This window comes from Vicugna pacos, chromosome 23 (genome assembly GCF_048564905.1).
Source record: "Vicugna pacos chromosome 23, VicPac4, whole genome shotgun sequence".
NCBI classification, from domain to species: Eukaryota; Metazoa; Chordata; class Mammalia; order Artiodactyla; family Camelidae; genus Vicugna; species Vicugna pacos.
Genome location: NC_133009.1, coordinates 8,990,488 through 9,015,083, shown reverse-complemented (window position 1 = coordinate 9,015,083; position 24,596 = coordinate 8,990,488). Strand labels below are relative to the sequence as shown.

Genomic DNA, 24,596 nt, shown 5'->3' with positions numbered 1-24,596 from the left:
GTGTCTAGAGAATTGGTCAGTAGGAGAGGCCCGAATGTCCCCTTCCTTGATGAATTAAATCTTGCTTCTCAAATGAAGGCACATACACACGAGTGCACACATCCGTACATGCACACACGTCCCCTTAATTTCACGCTGCCTCTCCCCAAATGTACTCACACCGCTCACCACACATCCTTCCCCCAGAACAAGCACTAATCTCCTCATCCTCCTACAACTCCTGTCATCTGGGGGCCCCTTCAAAGCCTCAGTCAGACTCACCCCTGGAGCAGCTGGGCAGCTCCGGCACCCACTGGTCTTGGCCTTGGCAATGAACAGTGGAGGGTCCTTTCATGGCAAAGCCAGGCTGACACGTAAACCTCACCATTTCATGTAAGGAGAATAAGCTTCTGTTCTCAGACATCATGATGCCGTTTTCAACTTCTGGACGCGTGCACTTATTAGGTATAATGCAGCGAGGGGGAGGGCCGCTCCAGATGCCAACTTGATTGTCTTCGCTGGTGCAGTATATGGACGGCTCACCCACGAGGTCAAACAGCTTCCTCTTTCTCTCTCCAAGGTTGCAACGGTAGGTCACCACCGTTCCATATGGAAAATATTCTCTGTTGGTGCTGACAAAGTCTCCGTTGGCGATGGCTGGGGGTGGCCCACAAGGAATACCTGGGAAAAGGGACAGCAAGTTAAAACCCCAATTCCTTAAAGTTATATTCAATCATGACTTTTGCTAACCACTGAGAAAAATGACCCAAATGGCAATATTCAGAAGACTTCTGCTCTTCTCTTCTCTTTGCTAATATACAGACATCTGTTCACACAACTGCAGACTAGATAACCACAATATCATGACTCCTGCTCTTCTCAATGTTACTTCAATAAATGTACTCACATATTATTACCGTCCATATACTTTTCATTGCAAGTGAGAACTTTTATATATCACCGAATTCCTTTTTAAATTTAATTCTCTCCCTGTTGAAGGCATTGGTATTTATTCAGTTGGTTATTACTGAGGTACAGCATGGAATATGGATTATCAAATACATAAAGTCCAAAGCTCAAGCACAACTAACACAAAATAGATAGAGCACAAGCATACAAAATACACGTGGCAGACCAGTCACAGATTCAGAGGGAATAAAAATAACTGAACATCTGATCTATTCTATGCTAATGAATCTGAAAATGAGAATACTAGAAATAAAGATATATTTTGACAATACAGACTTGAGAAGAGGCAGCATATTGAAGAAGCAGGAAAAAAACATCAAAAACACTGCTAGTAACAAGATATGAAGCACAAGTCTTTTTACAGACAAATTTAATCTAATATACAAGTAACAGATAAATCCTAGGCATTTAAAATCATTCCAGAGCACTCAAATATTTCTATCTCTATGACAGATATCTTAAGTAGGTACTTATTCACTTATTTATTATAACTTTTAAAAGCAAATTTCAGAAGATGCATATTTCCTGTAGAAGATTTGTAACATACAAATGTCAATCACCTTTTAGCCCATTGCTAGAAAGAACCACTGTTGACTACTTAATGTGTAATCTTTAATACACACTCCTGCACTTAGCTATTTCTACGATATCTCTGTTAGCTGAGTTTAATGCTTCAGAGTAAGAATGTACTTTCTGATTGCATTTGGAAGATTTCTGTCTCTTGTCTATGCATTCGGGCATATTTTAATCTTTTTTCTTAACAGATCACGTGCCTTGTTCCTTTTATCAGATTATTTCCAGAACATTATTTGGAACAGGCATCACATATGGATTCTTTGAGTTTTTCACCATAATAAATAATTACATAGGTAACACCTGTACATTAATCCTTGCCAAAACCTGTGGTGACTATTTTCTTTTAAGAATAAGCCAAATTGCAGAATTTCGGGATTAAAGGCATGTTATTCCTTAAAGTTTCTGATGCATATTCGGTACTGGCCTGTGAGAAAGTTTCTTACCACTAATCCTACTACCAGTTGGGTTGGAGAATGTTGAATTCTTCACATTAGCACCAAACCCAGTGTTACAGCCTCTTTATGTTCTTTGTGAGTTTGCAGCTGCTCCCTCCTCTAAGTGCCTCACAGTGTAGGAATCTCATAGCCCAAACAACTTGTAGGAAACTTGGCCTGTCACTGTTCAGACAGAGAAGAAGAAAGCAGGGAGGGCCCAGGACTTGAACACATGACCTGGGAGTAAGAGTTGACAGAGAAGACGCAGGGCACCTTCACCAATGTTGTGCTCCTTTACTTCAGTAAAGACAGTCACCTTCAACTGGAAGGTGTCCAACCAACAAAGGGAAATTAGGGGCTGTTCGAATTGAGTTCAAGACGACTGTTTAAACTAAATAAAATAAATGATTCCCCAGGATAAGGAAAAACCAGGAGGAACCGGAAGCTTGAAACATCGTGAACACTTTGAAGGATATGAGTGTTTTCTTCAAACACCATCAGGAGGATCCCGTTGCCAAGAGGGATGAAATGTGTTCCTTGGAATTCTAGAGGGCAGCTCTAGGATTGACCACGGAATAAACGGGGAAAGAGATTTCAACTCACGTTCACAAACTGGTGGCTCCGTGTCCCAAATGACAGAATAGCCTGAGATGATACATTCAGCAGATGAGTGACCAACAAGTCGATACCTGAAAGTGAAAAGGGGAAAGATCACTGTGCCCTACACATCCCATCAACTTGCTCAGCTCGCGTGCATGGCACAGCCGAAAGGCTTCAATCTGAGAGAAGTCTAGGGACTCGCCTAAACTCCATGCATTTTATCTGGCTTTCTTATCTCTGTTTTTCTATCCTTTCACTACTGAAAGGAACATTGCCTTTCTAATTGCTCATGGCTCCCACTGCTTCTTAATTTCTTGGTTTCATTTTGGATTGAACCAAGTACCAAAATAAAATAATCCTTTCATAGACCTGTCTGGTAATTTTGTTCTTAACATTATTGCCACTTAAATTTATTTTGCATTTTCTTGATGTGTGTGTATATATATATTGCATATTGTATATTAGCACTGTTATGTCATTTTAATTTAAGCATATTTCTTTTGAATATGTCAAGATTGTGATGCTTCTGATCGTATTTGGAAGCTTTTGTTTTTTGACAGGGAGATTAAACTATACACCTTTACTGACCTAAATCATGTATTTGATCTTGCTTTTGTCATCACTGCCTCCAATGGTAAGGATGTAGCAACGAATAAAACAGATCTGCTCCAAACATATTAGGGCTTATTTCTGGCAGAAGAGACAGATATATTTCCCTGTTTTTTTTTTTCTTCCTTCTCATTTGTTACAGAAACAAGACAGGTGCATGTACCTCTTCTAGTTTTTCTATTAACTTGGAAGCTAAATATCCAAATTTTGTTCCATTAGAAATTTCATTTCATGTATGTGTTCTATATATATGTATTATTTATATGTATACATAATATATATACACACATACACAGGTTTAAAATGCATTTTCTCAATTTTGTTGTCAAAATATGTATAGTCTACCCATCTCCTATGTAATAGAAGTTTAGCATGTGTTTTTTGCTATCTCCCATTCTCTAGTTTTATGGATATATTTTTTGACTTTAAAATGGTTATTAAAGTATGATTACTTTACAAAGTTTTTCTTTTTAATAATTAGTTCTGTCATTATATTCATATTCACCAAGACTGAACCAAGAAGAAACTGACCACTTGAACAAACCGATCCCTAGAAATGAAATTGAATTAGCAATAAAAAACCTCCCTACAAATAAAAGTCCAGAACTGGGTGGCTTCACCAGGGAATTCTACCAAACATACAAAGAAGAACTCATACCAGACCTTCTCAAACTCTTCCAGACGATTGAAAAGGAGGGAATACTCCCAAACTCATTCTATGAAGCCACCATCACCCTGATACCAAAACCAGGCAAAGACACTACCAAAAAAGAGAATTATGGGCCAATATCACTAATGAACATAGATGCAAAAATCCTCACCAAAATATTAGCAAATAGAACCCAACAACATAACTTGTTAAATATTTGATCTTGTCTTTTAAAATGTGGTTTTGTTTTTTGGGTTTTTTCAGCCAATTCTCTATATCAGTGAGATTTACCATTCTTCTTTGAAAAAAAAATATGTGTCCATTGCCTGAGTTTATCTTTTTCTATTTCTCCACAAGTATGCTTCCTGGAAAGTATGCAGGTGTGAGCCCGGGGTCCTTGCTTATCCTTGAATGTGTATCTGGAGCCTCTTGCTGTGACTGCTAGCTTCACTCATTAGGAAATTTGTCTTCTGCAGTTTAGCCTTGGAAAGGACCGATGTGATGTCACTATAAATTAACTTCTCTTGCAGGAGTTACAGGTTATTAATTTCCTTTCTGCATCCTTTTATTTTGTTACTGTTGTTGTTGTTCTTATCTCGGAAATACAGAAGGACATTCCCTAGTGATGGGAATTTTAGGCGCTTATTGTTTCCCCTTCTGCCATTTTTGTTACATGAATTTTTAATCCTGGTATTCTTTTTCACGTGTCGTCTATTTTCTCCTTTTCTTTATCCCTTTCCACTGAAATCTGGGACAATTCAATTTTCTTCTTACTTTCTCCTTAATTTTCTACAATATTCAGTGTGTTTATCACAGATTTTTTTTTAGCTTGATAATTGTCCTTTTAGTTCCTATGCAAATATTCTTAATTTCCTAACTAGCTTCACAGAAGCAGTGTACAACTGAATCTTGTTAAAAGTGTGAACAGGAGATTTCTAAGAGTTCCTCCTGTTTTTTGAAAGTAACTCTATTTTGTAAGCAGAAATTCCTTTTGATTTTTCCGATTGGCCTTTTTAATATTAATTTCCTATAATATATTATAAATTAAACTGTTTTCTGTTCTATACCATTGAGATATTAGTTCTTACTCAGTATATGATAAAGAGGGTATAGTCAGGGGAATTATAGACTGCACTTAAAAATGCTCAGGGAAAGAAACAAGACTGTAGATTTCTCTACTTTTACTTTGTCACATTATGCATTGTATAATCTGTAAGTCCTTGGTTAGCATATATGCTGAAGGCACAAGTTTCTTTTCTGTGTTTATCATGGCAATATATATTTGTCCTATATTTTTTTAACTGTTTCAGCTGGTCACATTGGAAGAGAGGCTGATACTCCACTGGCGCTAAGCAAGGCTAAGCATGAAAGGTAGGACTGCTGCCCAGGGCACACTTTACATGTGACATTTTCACAAGGGGCTCTTTGCGACTTGAATAGTGTTTCCCCAAAAAGGCGTTTTGAAGCCCAACCCCAAACCGCATGAGTATAATCTTATTTGAAAATAAGGTCTTTGCAAATATAATCACATTAAGATAAGGTCATTTGGGTGGGCTCATATCCAATATGATTGGCGTCTTTATTGAAAAAAAGAACTTTGGACATTGACTAAACAGACAGCACAATGCCATGTGAAGACACAGACACAGAGTGGAGATGGGAAGATGGAGGCAAAAATTGGAAAGGCACTGCCACATGCCAAGGAAGGTCTGAGACTCCCATGAGCTGCAGGAGGCAAGGAGGGAACCTGCCTCAGGGCTTTGGTGGGAGCATGTCCTGCCAACACCTTGATTTCAGACTTCCAGCCTCCATAACTGTGAGAGAATACATTTTTGAGGTTGCCCTAAGCCACCCTGTTTGCCATACTTTGTTACGGCAGCCCTGACAGACCAATAGTGAATCTACCTTTAAGATTTTCTTTCTCACCTGGTTGCTCCGTGGTCTTCCCTTCCTTCAGTATCTGCTCTGGGTCAGGGATTTCGTATGATTTGACTATGCCCTCCGTCCACCCTCCTCCTTTCTACCTGGTGAATACCTCGCTCTTCTTCTATTCACTTCCCTGGTTTCAAGCAAGGATACAGATTATCCCCCGAATCCTCCTGTACCGTTTTTCATTTCAATAAGGAGTTAAACACCTATATTCCAGCTTTTTAAGAACAGGTGGTAACAGCCTCGTTTTCCTTTCTGAGATGTGGCCAGATGATGGTATTGCTGTTCTGCAACTCTTGACCCAAGAGGTGTTGCTGCCAACTCACCCTCTATTACAAGAATACGTAATTCTGGATCCGAACTGGGTGTTTGTGTCTATGTGCACCACGCCATTCAGAGGATCTGCAGGAGTTTTGCATGATCTTCCTTGAAAAAGAAACAGAATTTTAGAGCCAGAAAGAGTCATCTGAACTTTTGTTAGTCCATAACACGTTAGTCCCCACCTGACTGCAGCTTCCCGAAGAGCATATGCAATTCTGGGAATCACAGATTTTGCCACCTTGAGGAACTTCACCAGATTCCTCAGGATCAGCCACTTCCTAAGCACCGCTTTCGTTTTTTTAATTTTATTTATTTATTTTTATTCTTTTTTTTTTTAGGTGTACTTGATTTAAAATGTTAGTTTCAGGTATACAACAAAGTGATTCATTTATACATATACATACATACGTTTATTACAATACATATATATTCTTTCCCATTATGACTAAGCACCACTTTCAAAAAGACCTCCCCTACCGATCTTTCTCATTCCTATAGTGCGCCTCTCTGAAAAATGTAAAACTTCATTTATTAACAAGTGTTTACGCTGTCATTCAACCAGTACAAGTTAAAAATCTTAAAGTCTGGGATTATTTCCCCGCCTACACTTTCCTTTCCTGACACATTCGTGAAAATAGGACATCTCTAGTGAATAGAGATGTTCCTTCAGTCCTGCCTTGTGGTGGTCATTTCTTGTGAAATGAACTTGTAATGAACATGCCAGTAACTCAAGGCAGTAGGAAGAAATGACCAACAAGAAGAACTTCCACATCTATTATAGCCTAGGCGAACTTATCAAGACATGTCTCTGTTCCAAAATTTGAACATTGATCAGATTTATGGATTTTTGACTGACACAGATGAGTCCTCAATCTAGAGTTACTTACGATTACAGCTGTGTTTAGGTCTTGACCAGACAGAGTTTCCTTGGCAAATGATAGAGAGCACTCTCTTGAAGTAGCTATGGTAACCAGGGAGGCATTTAAAATTCACAAATGTCCCGATGGGAAACTCATCCTTGTCAATCTGTTCTGTAGGCATGGCAAATGGAGGATGCACTGGGGCTTTGCATTGACCTCGAGAGCAAGACCACAGTGACATTAAAGTTAGTGGAGAAACCTCAACTCTACTTTCTCTTTCTCCTCCAATAAGCTTCACAGATACAGCTGTCACCACTGCTGAAAGTCTGTTCCCAAGTCAGTTATATTATTCAGCACAAGGAAATTTGAGCACATGCTTTGTAGACAAAGTTCAATAACTAAGACTATACTATATGAAAGGATATTGTTAAGCACATATTTTAAATACTAGCTTCAGCTACTTCCCCTTAAGCCCTCCCAGTTGTTAAGTTAAAGTAATGAAAATGCCATTTAGAGTCAGACAATATGAAATCACAAAGAAATATCTGCTGAAAAAAATATCATTTTATTTTAGTTCTGGAAATCTCTTTATTGTTTTGTTTTGTTTTTTAAATCCCATGTTCCCCTATTGGCACACTCTCTACTAATTAATTCAAATAATGGAGGATATGTTGGTCAATTTTATTAGTCATCAAAGAATCAACTTTCAGCTTTATTGATTTACTCATTTTTATTTTATCTTTACTGAGATTTTCTTTACTTTATATGCTGTTCTTTTTTAAAAAATAATTTTTGAGATGATTGCTTAGACCTTTTTTGTTTTTAGATTTTCTAGTTTCTAAATAAGCATTCAGACGATTATTTTTATTTTAAATATAGTTATTTAGCTGTATTCCACAAGTTTTCACATGTTATATTTTCATTTTTCTGGGTTCAAAATATTTGATAAATTTTTAAACCAAAGCCATTGTTTCATCATTGACCCATGGTTTATTTAGAAATGCTTTACATAATTTATAAACATTTGAGGCAGTTAAAAAATTATATATTTATTTTCAAGTTTTGAAATTGACTGAGTTTATGGCTCAGCATATGACCAACTGAGGTAATTTTATCATATGTGATTGTAAAAACTGTGTTTCTGTGGTAGTGGGTGCAGTGCTCTGGGTATGTTAGTAAGGCCCAACCTGTTACTCATATTTATTTAAATCTTCTAATACTTACTGATTTGTGGGGGTCTTATTCTACCAGATACTAAAGGAGTTGTGTTAAAATGTTCCACCTATTGTACATTTGTCTTATTTCTAACTCTGTCTATTTTTCACTTTGTGCATATACTTTTTTTTAACATTTTTATTTAAGTTCAGTAATGTACCTTTATTTTTTAAATCATATTTTCTGGTAGATAGACCCTTTTATCACTAGAAAATCTCTCTATCTCTAGTCTGCCTTTGCCTCACATTCTGTTTTGCCTGCTTTATTTGTAAGGCATATAAGAAACAAATAATAAGTTTGTCAATTTAACCCTCAATACATCTGTAATTATTATAAATATAAATACGCAGTGATAATTTAATGACAAAGATCCTCATAATGCCACATTTGCCAAATCAGCTTTCTTTTGGTTCTGTATAGTATGTTTTTCATCCTTTTATATTCATCCATTCTGTCTCTGAACATGTACGTTGTTTGTTTTGTATAGAACGTTTAGTTTTAATTTTTAATTAATTGTGACAGAGGTTCCCAAACTTAGTTCACAGGGCTCTTATGGTCTCAGTAATTTTTTCATGTCATTCCTAGTCAAAAAAGAAATACTTAGCATTTCTATTTATTAAATAATTAGGCCCAAACAACTTAATAAGTCTTGTGCCCACCATAATTCTTAATATGGAATGTTGAACACTGCTCAACTTCTCAAAGCTTGGAATCAGATCATAAACCACCACTTAATTTCCTATTCCACATTAATTTTCATTTGGTATTTTCTCTTTATTATGATCGTAGCTGAAAACCCAGCTTTGCAAAGATTTGATGTCGACCAAGTGGAACCCTGGGAATCTAATGGAACTGAGCTAATTTGAGTCATTTTCACAATATGTGAGAGAATTCAAGTATTGCTGTGTAACTCACAGGTCCCCTGCAAATTCATAAACACCCCTAGGGCACCTCAGCCCACAGTGTGGGAAATGCAGCAGTATGACAACCTTCATCTTTAAAGTGGAAATGTCTGTTTATATTTAATATAATTGTTGATGTATTTTGGATTCGATCTACCATCTATTTGTTTTTTCATTTGTCCTGTGTTGTCTATGGTCTTTATTCTCTTCTTTTGCCTTCTTTTTGATTATCAGTTGTGTTTATTATTTTACTTCTGTTTCTTTTTATTACATGATTAGTGACACATTCCTTTAAAGAACATCCTTAATTATTAATATGCATCCTTAACATATTAACATGTAAGTAGCAATTATAATTTCCCCAACAATTCATGAACTGTAGAAGATGCTAACTCCATTTAGTTCCCTCCTGTCTTTTGTACTACCATTATCATGTATTTAAATTCTACACATATTTTAAACTATCACAAGTCATGGTCAATATACACACTGCAGACTATGTCTTGGACTGTAACCATGTGCTACTAACCTGCACCTAATGTTAATGGGCTCCCTCAACAGACTCAGCTAAGGTTTTGAAAATCTGTGCGGAAATGTGTAGTAGGCTGAATAGTGAGCTCCCAAAAACATCCATGCCCTGATCCCTGGAAATTGTGAACATTACCCAATGAGATCACAGGGCTTGGCAGATGTAATTAAGTGAAAAATCTTGAGCTAGGAAGATAATCCTAGATTATTTGGGTGGGCCCTAAATTCAATCACAAAGGTCCTTATATGAAGGAAACAAAGGATCAAAGGAGGCAGAAGAAGCAAGAGTTTTGAAAATGCTACACTGCTGGCTTTGAAAGTAGAGGAAAGGGGCCATGAGCCAAAGGATGTAGGCAGCCTCTAGAAGATAGAAAGTGCAAAGAAACCTACACTTACTTCCCAGAGCATCCAGAAGGAACATCCAGAAGGAACACAGCCCTAAGGATCCACTTTAGATTTAGATCTCCAGAACCAGAAGAGAATAAATGTCTATTGTTTTAAGTCCTTAAGTTTGTGGTAACTTGTTACAGCAGCAATAAGAAACTAATACAAAAAATAATGGCATATGATGTTAAAAACTTTGGATTCATAGAGACCTGGCCTTGAATCTGAAGTCTTCTACTTACTAGCTGTGAGGTCTTAGATGAGCTGCTTAAATTTCTCTGAGCTTCAGTTTCATCTTCAAAAAGCCAATGATAATATTTACCTAATAAGTTTGCTGGAAGGGTCAAAGATGCAAAACACTTAGTAGCATCTTACACATAGATGGCACTTGATTAATTGTAGTTACAGTTATTATCCCCAGAAAAAGGAAAATGCTAACAGGTAGATTTGGATGTTCTGCAAATGTAGGCATGCTCACTTTGCTTCCAAGAGTTTATTTTCTACCTAAGTGTAGAGAGCTAGTTTGAAATAAACCTACTTTTCAGGAAAGCCCTGGAAGACCTCAGTGACCAGTGATCTCAGAAGTTCTGGATGAGTGTGTCCCAGATTCAACCTGGGATTTGATCTCTGCAGCCCATGAGCATAGTTCCCACTGGATCACTGACAGACAGGAGAATTCCTTAAGAAAGTGGATCCATCTAGTCATTTGGCCTGCATAGCTGCTAAGTTGCCTTTTTCCTGTTTATTGGTTTTAATCAGAATCAAGAAATTTAATCTATGTAATTTACTTAAGCAAAGGATGGTGATCAAAGAAAGCTCATATTTCTTACTTATTTTTCTCTAATATTAGACAGCCTTACATCTATCACTACACATTCTCATTATTAAACCAGCAGTTGTTAAGCAAGAGTACCCTTGTCTATGTTTCTTGCCTCATCTTTTACCACTGTGTCCTCTGATTGAGCTGAAATCCTTTAGTCCCCCTTCTTTAGGTTTAAGCTATATGTTCTTTCTTCTGTCTATAATATTCCTTCCATGTGATATACTTTCATCTTCATTCTAACTTCCACTGTCCTTCCAAACCTCTGCTAAAATGTTGCTTCCTCATTGAAGCCTTCCCTGAGCTTCCCAGGGATTTCAAATCTGAACTACTTCCCTCTACCCCACCCCATAATAATTTATAGTTAGACCATTTACTTTTCCTTTTAAATCACTTATTACAAGTTGTGCTTATTATATTTATGTGCTTTAAAAGATATATCTATTTCTCTCAATAGATATTAGACATGCATAAGCTGAGGGCAAGAAACCTAGTGATTTTTGGTCCTTTAAACTAATACCTAGTCCAGGTGCTTAGCACTCGAATGTAAGTACTCAGTGCATATTTGTTGCAATGAATAGATGAAAGATGAATTACCTATAAAACTTTAAAAAAAATCAAGAGTCAAGGCTATATCCCCAAAAGCTGATTGAGTGGGTCTGAGTTAAAGCCCAGAAAACTGTATTTTGTGATTTTGATAAATATTAGCACTTAGGGAAACACTGCGACAAACAGAAAAAAAAAAGTTAAAAAAACAAACAAAAACAAAAAAACTCCTGTGATGTGATTTCAAATGTTATGCCTTCATCTTTTCTAGGTGATGTGTGGGATGAATGTCATTTTGATATTTGTCTTATTTAGTGATACTGGACAAGATAAGAGGTTCCAAGTGGAGCTTCTGTTGCCAAGAGTTTTACCAGGAGAGGCTGAATGTCACAACGAAGTTCACAAGGAGAAGACAGAGATCTAAAACAACAAAGCAAATGGGATGAACTATTCTTGGAATGGCATTCCTTTCCTTTAATTACCTAAAATTCTTTCCTGAGTCCTGGCTATGATATATGTAATAATAAAAATGCAAATTTGAAAAATAGTCCAAATAAAAAGGAACACATGAGCCTTCACCAGAGAAAGCTTGATCTAGTTTTCTTTTCCTCCTTCAATACAAATCCCTCAAATTATGGCCCATTCCTATGATAAATATATTAATACGAACTCTATAAACTCAAGATCTACCATAGCTTATCAAAAAATCTTTTGGTTTAGCTTTATTAAGATATATTACATACAATAACTGAAAATATTTAAAGTATACAATTTGATGACTTTTGACACATGCACCATGAAACCATCACCACAATCAAGATGACAAACATTTCCATCACACTCCCTACAAGTTTTCTAATGTTTCTTTGTAATCCATCTACCTCTCTACCTCCTTTTCTAGGCAACCTCCAACCTGCTTCCTCTTACACAGATTGATCTGACTTCTGGAATTTCATATAAACTAAATCATTCAGTTTGTACTTGTTATTTTTGTCTAGCTTTCACACAGCATAATTATTTTGAGAATGATCCAGATCGTTGCATATAAAAATTTGTTTTCTGTATTTTGTTTTTGCTGAGTAACATTCAGTTATAAAAATACATTTTAATTTAGTTTACTCATTCAGTTGTTCAAGGACATTTGAATGGTTTCCAGTTGTTGGCTATTACAAATAAAGCTGCTATAAAAATTCATGTACAAGTCTTTGTGTGGACACAAGCTTTCATTTCTCTCGAGTAAATACTTAAGGGTAAAATGCCTAGTCATATGGCACATGTGCATTTAACTTTTTAAGAAATTGCCGAACTGTTTCCAAATTGGTTGTATCATTTTACCAATGAGCAATGTATGATTATTCCAGTTACTTCACCTTATAGCCAATACTTGGCATGGTCAGCTTTTAAAATTTTAGCCATTCTACCAGGTGTGTATTGTCATCTCTGCTATTTTTGTCCTGAATAACACAGTCCATCTTAAAATATTTCTGATTCGAATCTTCCATTCAAGGCAAGAATTGATGTATTCTATGCTATAAGCACAGTCTGCTCATTATTACTTGCATTGCTTCATACATGAGCTATCCACCTGGAGTAGGCTCTGCCTTCCATTCTGCTCATTCTGTTCTTTATTGAAGGGTCCTGCAAATGCTTTCCTTAAGTAACTCTATCAGTTAAAGAAAAAAAGAGCATGTAGTTTCAACTTTTATATATTTTATATTTAAATATTTAAACATACTTAAATATATATTATATATTATGATATATATTTGGTGCATTGTATATAATATAATATGTATTATATGCTTTGATATATAACATAGCATATTATTTAATACATGTATCATTTATTATAAAGAATATTATATATTACATATGAACTATGTATTAGATATTAAATTTTAGTATATTATATAATTTAATAAAGCTATATAATTATATATTTGTAATATTTAATGTAATTGTATATGCTATATTATACAACAAAAATATCAGTACAACATAATATTATGTATGTCATATAATATAAATGTAGCATAATTTATGTGTATAAAAATTGTTATTATAACAATATAATTTATATGTTCTGTTATAGTATTTAATAATTATATAATATGTATAATATATGTGCTATATATATGCTATATAATGTATATAATGATATGCTAATATATGTAAATAGAAATTTTAAGAAATATGATACAGATAAAAAACGTTTTAAATGCTTTGCTACTCATGGTGACTTAGTATGACTTAAGATGTCAGAACTAACATCTAAATGGACAAAATAGAGTCGCAATGAGCTTCTCTGTTAATAATAGTGGATATAAAGCTATCTTTCAACTAGTCTTCTTGATGCTTTGTAGATTTTTTGTTTTTTCAGTTCTTGATCAGTTGTGATTAAACTGACCGTGTTTCTCCCTCTTAATGTCTATATGTGTGGCGGGGACTATCAGCTATGCCATTCGATTCTTTGCTTGAGTTGGCCTTAGAATTATCTTCATTCAGTGTTTACATGAAGGGAAATTTTGAAGTTACTTGTCCAACTGTTAAGGTCATATTTAAAACTAGGTAATACAAACCACAAATCTATTCATCTTGAGCATATGTAAACTAAAGTAGGTCACAAATTACCGAAAACCAACTGAAACACCCCTCTTTTCTACCTTACATCTTTACACACTCAAGTCACAGAGAGATCTGATCCGACCAAGTGAGGGCACCACAGTCTGCCTATGTTAAAATAAACACGGGTCCTAGTAATGCTTAATCAGTGTGCTGACTTTTATGTAAAATGAATATCGCTGTGAATCATCCTGTACAATCTTTTTTGAGGGGCTCACTCCTCAAGTGCTGTTGAAGCCATGCTCCTTCCACTCAGCCTTTTCCTATCATTGGATCTGAGACGTCTCCCTTTTCAGCCACTTTGTGGCCTTCAGGGTCCTGTGTGACTTTCTAGTCGTGGTTTTGGAGATCCCCATGGGGATTCTGAGGTTAATGCACACCGTCACATACATTCCCTCATCTGACTTTCACAATAACCCTCTCAGATAGCAGAGTATCGATTATGTTCATTTTATACAAGTGGACTCTGGGAATCACGCAGGGATGTTAATTGACTTGCTGGGTCCAAGGCTCCCAGCTCGTAGGTAGCAGAAGCTGGAAAACCAGAACCCTGGCCTCCTAATTAAGGAGATTTCATAAAACCCTATCACCGTACTTCTCTACACATATATCTTGCAGGCATAGCCCTCTCTTGCATTTCTTTCAAATTCCACAGTGCTGTGCACACTGTCAGCATTCCATCAGCATTTTCTTTACCTAAATTACTTTGGCAAGTAAATACCAGACAGTTTAATTTAGGCTGCTTCATATTTTGAAGTTATTGTGATAATTTTAGTAAATATTATTTTTTTGCAATTAATAGTGTCTGCAATTGTACTCTAACAGTAACTTAATAAATATGGGCAAACTACAACAACATTCCAGTGAGAAGGGGGCAGTATACTCACAAAGTCCACAAAAATTCTAAGCACAGATTGCTTAATTTACTTGACAGACTTCTCTTCTGAAATTAAAGCTTTAGGTTTTATCCCATCTCTTCACCTGACAGCTTCCTTTATGATGTCTTAGGAGATAAAATATTAACAACAATTTTTGTGGAAACTTGTTTTTCCCTATTCCTTGCTCTCTTAGAAGAGAAGGCCCAATCAAATAGTGAATGCAACATGTCTAGTGACAACAAAGAGCAAACTTGTTGTCCAGAAGAGACTGGACAAAAATAAATACTGTCACTTCAACTAAGAAATTGACAACAGCCCAAGCAACTAAGAAGACTTCTAAGGGAAGCCAAAAATAGGAAGAGAAGGGGCCTCATTAAAGGTGTTTACCTATTCGGAGTTAACGGTAAGGAAGGGAGAATGCTGCCTCGAAATTTTCATAATATCTATAAAAGGCTTTGTTTTGTTCTAAACAGTTGACTAAAATATGACAATATGTAAACATTTCTACACTTCCGTTCTACCTGCAACCAGTGACACTGAGGGTTCTAGAGCCTGGCTCCCTCTTCTATCCCCAAGCACCTAGGATCCTCTTAATATAGATGCTTGATAAGTGCACATTCATGCTAGTGGTGGTGGCTTGGGGTGTGAGTAGGGTGAATATAGCCCGATGCAGGGCAGTTTTCAGGGGATAACTGCACCCCCTGGACTGCGTGTCCAAACACAATCGTGAACAAAGGGCTGGAGTAATGATTGGGGGATAGAAATTAAGTGGCAGGCACTGCGTTAGACCTTTGACATGCTTTATGCCATTTAGGTTAGCAGCCCCATGGGGCCGAGATCTCAGCATTCCCCTTGTACAGATGAGGAAACAGTGTAGTAACTTTCCGCACAATTAATCTATTGCTAGGATTAGAACCCAAGTTGGTCGAATTTCCAACCCGACTTTCTTTCACTATGATCAGTGCTACACTCTGCCGTGGCCAGAGACAAGGAATTCCGTGCAGCACCTGTTGAGCGTCTGCACCCTTCTCTGCACTACACACAACAGAAGTCCCCGCAGAGGGGAACTGACCAGCGCCATCAGGGTCTCCGGGCGCAGGGGATCCCAGAGCCGACCTGCCTACTCGCACACTCAGCCCCCAAGAGCGACTCTGCGAGGCGCGCGAGCGCCAGCCGGGCCGTGCCTGCACCGCCCCAGCTGCCCCGGCCGCCCCGTTCGCTGCGCCGGCTCCCGCGCCCGCCAGCATCTCACCCCAGGCCGCCGGTAGCGCGAGCAGCGCTAGGACCGCCAGAAAGGCTCCTCCGGAGCAGGAGACAGAGGGCGCTGGCGGTCGGAGAGGCCCCGGACTCCTCTGGGAAGAAGTTCCCATCCTTCTCAAGCGCCTCTAATAACCTGACGCGATCTTGGAGAAAAGTCCAGATGGGGAGAAAGCAGAGCGAAGATGAGAGATGTCCAACACCGGCTCTGCGCCCAGGGTGTGGGAAGTGCACCCCGCATTATAGGAGGGGAAATAAAGCCCTTTGACCACAACTTCCCCTTGGTGGGTGAGACCTTGCTTACTCCCAATTTGCATTATTTCTAACAAGTCTAGCACCTGGAGACCACCTTAGAGGAGAAAAATCTGGCAGTGCTTTTAGTTCCTTGAAGTATTCTGTGAACGAAGATGGGCAGCTCCTGGTTCAGAGCTTCACGTCCACACACCTCTGCACATTCCCTCTTCGCAAGAATCCGCGTGGGTAGGGCAGTTAATGAAATTCCTGCTCTCTGTGTTGAAGACACACTTGCAGGCAACATGTACAGGGAATATGAGGAATCAATTTCTTCGTGTTGAATTGAGATATACCATGCCATTAAAAGATTTTTAAAAAGAGAATGGTTTAATCAGATTTGCATGTTTAAAAAATATAATTCTGTGTATAGGATAGAGACCAGATTGGAATAACGCGATAGTGGCTGGAGAGACAAGCAAAGAAACTCTTGCCAACATGGGGTGAGATTTGATGGTGACCCTGACTAGGGATAAAGTAGACAATTAAGAAAGATATTGGAAATGCAATGAGCAAGTTTTGCTTCAGCATTGGGTTTTGGTTATTTCCTTTCTTAAAGTTAGTGGCCAGAAAAAGAAGGAAATTAGTAATTAGCCCTGGGATTCCAAATGAACGGTAGTGCTAGTTATTGAAATAAGAAACATGGGAGAGGGACAAGTTTGGGGCAGAGGGTTAAGCATTCAGAGGTGAGAGAAATGGGGGTGGGTGGTAGGCAGAATAAGGTCCCCAAGATGTCCCTGCCCTAATCCCAGAACCTGTGATATGTTACCTTCTGTGGCAAGAGGGATTTCACAGGTGTGCTTAAGTTAAGGATTTTGAGATGGAGAGATTATCCTGCTAATGTGGGAGGATAACAGTCACAGGGGTACTTAGAAGAGGAAGGCAGCAGAACAGAGTGGAAGAAGGCACTGGCTGAGGCAGACTGGAGTTATGCTGCCGTAAACCAAGGAATGCCCGCTCCCTCTAGAACCCGGAAGGGGCAAGGAAAGGATTCTCCCCCGGAGCTCTCAGAAGGAGTCAGTCCTACCAACACCTTGATCCAGCCCTCATTTTGGACTTTGACCTCCAGAATTGTTTAAAAAAAAAAAACAAAAAACAAAACCAAAACTGTGTTGTTTAAAGATTCAAGGTAATTTGTTATGACAGTAACAGGACAGGGGACTAATATGGAAGGGGGAGGGTACCCTCAAGGGAGAGTGTCAACGGTTTTTTGGATTTTTAACTGAGAATGACATAGTCAAGGGACGAATGGATTTTAGTGAGGGCCAGGAAGTGCGGGAATGTTATGGCAATATTCTAGGAAAAGGTTGGGAACACAGGAGTGGATAATGAAGCTGGACTCCCAGCAAGAGGACTTTTGAAAAGCACATGAGTGGAAAAGTCTCAAAAAAAATCTCAGGAACTGATGGGTCTGTTGAAGAAGAACATGTCCAGTAAACAACAGGAAGGTCAGGATATGTTTATATGAATCACATTGATCCAGAGTTTTGTAAACTTTTTACCAAGGTATAGTGATACAGAATATTATATCAGTTGCAGGTGTTCAACATAGTGATTAAAAAAATTTTAGGTTATACTCCGTTCATAGCTATTATAAAATAGTGGCTATGTCCCTGTGCTCTACAGGATATCCTTGTAGCTTATTTATTTTAGACACAGCAGTTTGTATCTCTTAATCTCTACCCTTGTTTTGCCCTCCCTCCCTTCCCTCTCCGCATCGGTTACCACTAGTTTGTTCTCTGTGTCTGTGAGTCTGATTCTGGGCCACTATTTACTATTGCACATCCATTCAGAACTTCCTTTCCTCTTTCTCTGCTTCATATAATTTTAAAAAATTTTACTTCTGTTTTCATTTAATTTCCATCTGACAATCTGCTTATAGTCTGTCTCTCCTCACTAGAATAAAAGCTACGAAGGGTGTGTCCATTTATCACTGCTCTCTTCCACAACCTAAAACACTGCTTAGCACACAAGAATGATTTTCATAGCTACCTATTAAGTAAATGAATAAATGATTAAATAAGCTAACATCAACCACTGTTTCAGAAAATTTGGTGGTTTGAGAAGAGAGATGGTTTAAAAGAGAAAACCTGGATGGTATGGCGGAAGATTCATTTTCAGATAGAAGGTATGGTGGGTATTTGTTGCTTTAACTGGGCCCCTTCTGGAACTGTGGCCCCTGATTTTTGCTCTGGGAAGTCGCCTCTTTAGCAGAGTTCTATGTAGCCATGGTTTCTCAAATATAAAACTATTGACACACTGAACCAGATAATCCTCTGTTTGGGGGTCTGTCCTGTGTACTGTAGGATGTTAAGCAGCATTTTCGGCCTCTCTCCACCAGTAGCTCTTCCCTCCTCCAGCTGTAACAATCACAATGTCTGCAGACATTGCCCAATGTCCTCTGGTGGGGGAGGGCGGCAGGGTATGAGAGCCTCTCTTGAAAACAACTGAGGTAGCTCAGTCCTATCCCCAGCCCCAAGCCTAGGCAAGCAGCTCAAGCCTTGTCATCTGTTTGTTTCACTGCTCTCACCCTAATAAGTGGTTCAGTTGGGGGGGGCAGGTGACCCTATTTGGACAAATCGAAGGTAATGAAGGGATTTTTGAAGGAGTTATTAGACAAGAGAAGCTCTTTATGCTGGAGTGTGTGTTTGGCATGGTCAGCAAATATTTTTGCCAGTTTTCAAGGAGTGTCTACCAGAGAATGAGGCCAGCAAGGAAAAACAGAACCAAAGAATAGAACAGATTCCTGAGGATGTAATTAGGATATTTAATTCTCATTTTGACTGAAGTGAGCTGAACCGTTCACCTTTTCTGTCACGTAATATAATAAAAATCCCTTTTTTGCCTAAGCCAGTATGGGATGGATTTCTGTCACTTGCAGCTGAATGGGTACTGGCTTGAACAGGTTTGTAGGTGGGAAAATGAAAAGAAGCCAGTAATAAGAGAGTGTATTTGATGGAGCAACATCCTGGAAGAAACAGAGAGAGACGAGAGGAGAACTGTAGAGTCTGTGAAAAGTGGTTTGTGGAAATGAAGATAAGGATGAGTGGATATAGATAAGCTTGGAAGTAAAGGGAGAGGAAGTTGAGATATTTTCATCATCTGTTAAGATGAGAACAGAGATGAGTAGAGATGAAGTTATAATAAAATAGAAGGCTGGAGGGTAAGTTGGAGAAATGACAATGGTACTATGAATGAACAAAAGATGTGAAACAGCATACTACTTCTAGGTATATATTCAAAAGAATTGAAAAACATTCCTTGAAGAGATATTTGCACACCCATGTTCATAGCAGCATTATTCACAATAGCCACAAGGTGAAAACAACCTACATGTCCATCGATGGATGAATGGATACACAAAATGTTGCATATACATAAAATGAAATGTTATTCAGTCTGAAAAAGAAAGAAAATTCAGATACATGCTACAGCATAGATGAAACCTAAGGACATACTAAGTGAAATAAACCAGCCACAGGAAGGAAAATACTGTGTGGTTCCACTTATGTGAGATATCTAAAGTAGTCAACTTCATAAAAACAGAAAGTAGAATGGTGGCTGGCAGGGACTGAAGGAAGGGGGGAATGTGGAGTAATTGTTTCATGGATATAGGTCAGTATGGTAAGATGAAAAAGTTCTGGAGATCTGTTGCATAACAATGTGAATACACTTAACACTTCTGAACTGTATGCTTAAAAATTATTAACTGTAAATTTTATATTACATGTTTTTTTTACCACAATTATAAAAACAAAACAAAAGATGTCAAACAGAATGCACAGTCTTGGAGAAGTTGGGGGCGGGGAGCAAATTTGTGGTGGCCAGTAAGCAAGATTTTATTTTCTCAATAATTTAAATGCTGTAAAGAAAAAAACTGACAGCTGGATCTAGCGTGTGGTGGGGAAGAATGAATGGGCTAGGTGAAAGCGTTGGCTGGATAAATATAAAAGGAAGTCTCAAGGATGACTGCCTTGAGTCTGTGGGTTGAGAGTCTGACTAACATGACAAAGTGGTGGGATCCGGAATGCACAAACGTTAAATCAGGAACTTGAAAAACCCTAAGACTATGTCTGTTATTCAGGAGTGCACTGACTCCAGGGGGAAAGAATAACATAGGGAAAATGTTTTTCTTTAAAGATAAAATTTATTTGAATGACTAACGTACATACTGTTACATGACATTTTACAAACAACTACAGCTTCTGACAAGGCTTTCAAGGAAACATTGAAATCTTGGATTGTACACCGAAACTTTAGAAATAACACTTCACTCATGATTTTAAAAATAAAGTGCAAGTTGAAATTACTGAGTGATTACATATTATGAGAAAATCTCAAACCAAGGGGAAACAAGTGAAATGTTAAAACATATCAGAAAAACATGCTACTGTAAAAATAAAACTAGACTCCCCATCAAACATATGCCCATGATAACCACAGGATATGCTTCATACTTTGCTTAAATAATTAGAAACACACTATAACTAAAAGAGTATGGTAACAGTAAGTATGCTGATTATAAAAGAAGAGTCTGGGCGTGAGGACAGCTCTTTTTAGTGCCAGAAAGGCGGCACTTTTCAGAGTTACATAATTGTGTATAGTCAGAGCCCAGCTCCAGGCACATCACAAGTGAGGCTTCGAAAAGTTCTTGAAGAGCATGTGGAGGTAAAACTGGGCTCTCATCTTTATCATCAAGCACACTTTCTTTGTTCCACTTGAGAATAAGTGCATATAGGAGTTGAAGCTTATGATAGAATCTCACTGATGTTGAGGACATACAAAAAGACTTGCTGATATTAGAATGGCTTCTTTCCAACCGATGTTCAGTTGGGTTCCAAGCAACAAGGCACACTGAAATAGATTAATTTCTATTTAGGAAAGGCATTGGTACAACTTGAAGCTTAAATATGAGTATCAACATTCTCTTTATATATACCAGCTATAAGTCCTATAAACAATGAAGCGTCAAGCTTCAATTAAGCATCAATTAAGTGGTCCTTCTTTGGACAACATGAAGTGAAGCAACTAATAACTAAATTTTTTGTTGATAAATATGAACAAAATAAATGAGGGAGAAGTTGAAACAATGTTCTCATCCTCACTCATTCAAATATTCATTCAACAAATATTTATGTCATAGCTCTACTTTGGGCTCCCACTGCTTTGGACCTGGAGATCACTCTGCAACAGTCTCTCCTGTTTCCTTCCCTTTTGCTCACCAGCAACAAGGCATCCTTTTATTCCTCAACTGCCACAGCAGTTTTCCTGTGTCTTGTTTTTGGTACTTATTCTTACACTATGAAATGTATATGTCTTATTTTTCTGACTGAAATAAGTTCTAAGAAGGCAGAGGTGGTATCTTTATTTCGTATTTTATAGACTGAAGGAGAAAGCAGTTTGAAGTCAGATTTGAGCTTGAATTCTACTTTTGCCAATTACTGACCCTGAGACCTTGGCCAAGAGAAAATTTTAGCCTTGGTTTTCTCATCTGGGATATTATATTCTCACCTAGGTATTATCTTGGGATAATATACACCTTTCAAAGTTATACTGAAGCAAAATGAGATCAGGCATGAAAGACCCTCAGCATAATGCCTGGGTTTAATAAACCTTCACATGTTCACCCTTATTTTCTCCTGGGAAACTCGAGGGGACCCTTCACGTTGCATGTCAACCTTTCTGTACTTCCTGTCATTCAGTCTTCACCTCTCATGGTGCCTACTTAATACCTTCTTCTTTCTCCTTATATCTCTGATGTCTCAGTTGATCAATTTGCTTTTTATTCAGTGAGAAAACAGAAGCATCAGAAGAGAACCTCCACACATGCTTCTACCATCACATCTCCCTGTATGTTTTGCCGCCTCTCCTGTTGCTAATGCCACACTCCTATGTAAGTTCTCCTGCTTTAGTACAAGATCCCAGTCCTTCTAGCTTGCCCAGATGTGGCTCCAGCAATTCTTCCTTTTCTTTCCTGCCATCATTTCCCCCTTCCCTACTAGATCGTTCTCAACCACTTATAGGATTGGCAACATCACTGCTATTTCTTCATTCTTAAAAAAAATACTGCCCTTGACTCTACTTCTTATTCTTGCCATCATTCTACTTATCCTCTCCTCTTCATAGAAAAACTCCTTGAAAGAGTTGTCTGTGGTTGATATCTCTAATTTCTCCCCTTTCATTCTCCCCCAAGCTCATTTCAATCAGGGTTTTGCATCCTTCCTCTACACCAAAACTGTTCCAGTCAAGTTCACCAGCAAAATTTGTGCTGCTAAACACAAAAGTCGGTTTTCATTACTGATCTTTCTTGATCTGTATTTGACAGAGTTGATTACCCTCTCCTTCATAAAATTCTCTCTTTGCATGACTTCTAGAACATTGCTCTCTGGAGTCTTCTCCTGTATCAGAGCTGCTTTTTCACCCCTCTGTTGGTTCCTTCTCACTCCACGACTCTTAATGTTGGAGGATCCAGGGCTCAGCAGTTAGACCTTTCCTCTTCCCCAGGCTCTTTTGTCCCTTGCTGGTCTTATTTGGTTTCATTATTCTGTATATCCATATATGGAAAAGCTCAAATTTGTGTACTGATCCTGGATCTATTCCCTGAAATGCTGACTTGTACATCCAGCTGCCTTCTCGGCACTTCTACTTGGATGTCTATTAGCTATCTCACATTTACCATCTCCAAAGTGGAACCCCTTGTTTTTCTCTCTAATCCTACTTTTCCCATTCTCAGTTGTCTTAATTAATGGCAATTTTATCCTTTCAATTGCTCAGGCCAAAAAACCCAGGCATCATCATTGACTTTTCCCTTCCTCTTTTATCCTGATACAAACTGTTGGCAAACCCCACTGGCAGCATCTCGAAAATGCATGCAGAATTTGACCTCTTCTCACTAGCCTGGTGGTAGCCACTCACAACTCCTTGCCAGGATTTTTGTGATAGAACACATATTGATTCCCCACCTTTCATCCCTGGCTTCCTCCGTTCTCTTCAGTTAAAGTGATCACTTGTTTTTCTGCTTCAAACCCTCTAAGAATTCTCATCTCAGAATAAATACCAAGTTCATTACAGTGACCTAGCATATAGGTCTCTACAGGATCAGTCATCCTCACCTACCTCCCTGTACCTCTCTGATTTCATCTCTACCACTGTCTCCCTTGGTCAGTCCACGCAAGGCCACACTGGCTTCTTGCTGTGCCTCTGACACAGCAGGGACACACCACCTTATTATGGTCTTTGTACTTGCTCTTCTTTCTTCCTGGAATGCTCTTCCTCTACAAGGCTAGCTCCTTACTTCACTCTAGTCTTTGCTCAAATCTCATTTTCTGAGTGAAGACTTCCCTTCCAACTACCCTGCCCCCATCCCCTTTTCCTGCTTTATTTCTCTTCATAATACTTACCATCTTCTTACTTATTTTATTCTTAGTTATTTTGCTGTTTATTTAAATATTTGTTGAATGGATGAATAAGTTTAAAAAACCCAGGGACAGAAGTTGGCAATGTGAATTAGGTAAGTTAAGAATTTCTGTGCATAATTACTAAAGACTTGTGCAATAGAACGTTATACACTGAGTACTATGCTTATTGAGAAATATAAATTTAAGGAAACATTGACATAGAAATCAATAACAATATTCCAAATTTCATTGGATACCAGTTTGTCTTCTGATTAGCTTGCTGGGTTGTATGGATCAACAGAATATACGTCTAGTGTTTCTAAATGAAGATCTTCTTTACGTCTTTCCTTTGTGTAGTAACTGCTAAATGGAAGAAAAAAAGAATTATTTGCTCACTGATTACTATAAAGGTGTAAAAGTTGTTTTCTTTCCATAATTCCCAACATGGTAAATACTTTTCATGGATGATTTCATTTTATTGTCTTAAATATACTATGATGTAATCACTAAAACCCTCACTTTTTGGAAAGACCCAAAAAATAACTTGCTAAGCTGTTATGTGTCCAAGTCAGAAGTTGACATTAGGCAGCTTTATCCAAGATGTTTAATGACTAATATCTATGACTCCCAGATCGAAAAAAATTGATTTTAGAATATGATCATAAATTTACTTTTCTGGGAGCAATCTTTCAATATAACTTAAAAATTTTTTTATATTTGATGTTTACTTCAAAACCCTTGCAAAGCCTTACAGCACTAAAAGCTTAAAATGATTTTTAAGGTTTTTTACTTTTATTCTTTGAAAGCACATATAGTTTGCTGTGCTTCTA

The 24,596-nt window shown here is 37.9% G+C and overlaps 2 protein-coding genes across 2 annotated transcripts in view; both read right to left on the bottom strand.

Moving 5' to 3' along the window:
* Nucleotides 1–16,191, bottom strand: part of CR1 (complement C3b/C4b receptor 1 (Knops blood group)) — an 85,952-nt gene extending 69,761 nt beyond the window's left edge. Inside the window, exons 1-5 of the mRNA XM_072948223.1 lie at nucleotides 16,074–16,191; nucleotides 6,950–7,142; nucleotides 6,072–6,167; nucleotides 2,562–2,647; nucleotides 262–660 (exon numbers count right to left, since the gene is read on the bottom strand). Coding sequence (XP_072804324.1) covers nucleotides 262–660; nucleotides 2,562–2,647; nucleotides 6,072–6,167; nucleotides 6,950–7,142; nucleotides 16,074–16,191 — 892 coding nt within the window. The remainder of the gene's footprint in view (nucleotides 1–261; nucleotides 661–2,561; nucleotides 2,648–6,071; nucleotides 6,168–6,949; nucleotides 7,143–16,073) is intronic.
* Nucleotides 16,192–20,557: 4,366 nt separating this feature from the next.
* Nucleotides 20,558–24,596, bottom strand: part of LOC140688720 (complement receptor type 2-like) — a 30,711-nt gene continuing 26,672 nt past the window's right edge. The window contains exons 26-27 of the mRNA XM_072948458.1: nucleotides 24,024–24,126; nucleotides 20,558–21,223 (exon numbers count right to left, since the gene is read on the bottom strand). Of these exons, the coding sequence (XP_072804559.1) occupies nucleotides 24,039–24,126 (88 nt within the window). The 3' untranslated portion in view covers nucleotides 20,558–21,223; nucleotides 24,024–24,038. The remainder of the gene's footprint in view (nucleotides 21,224–24,023; nucleotides 24,127–24,596) is intronic.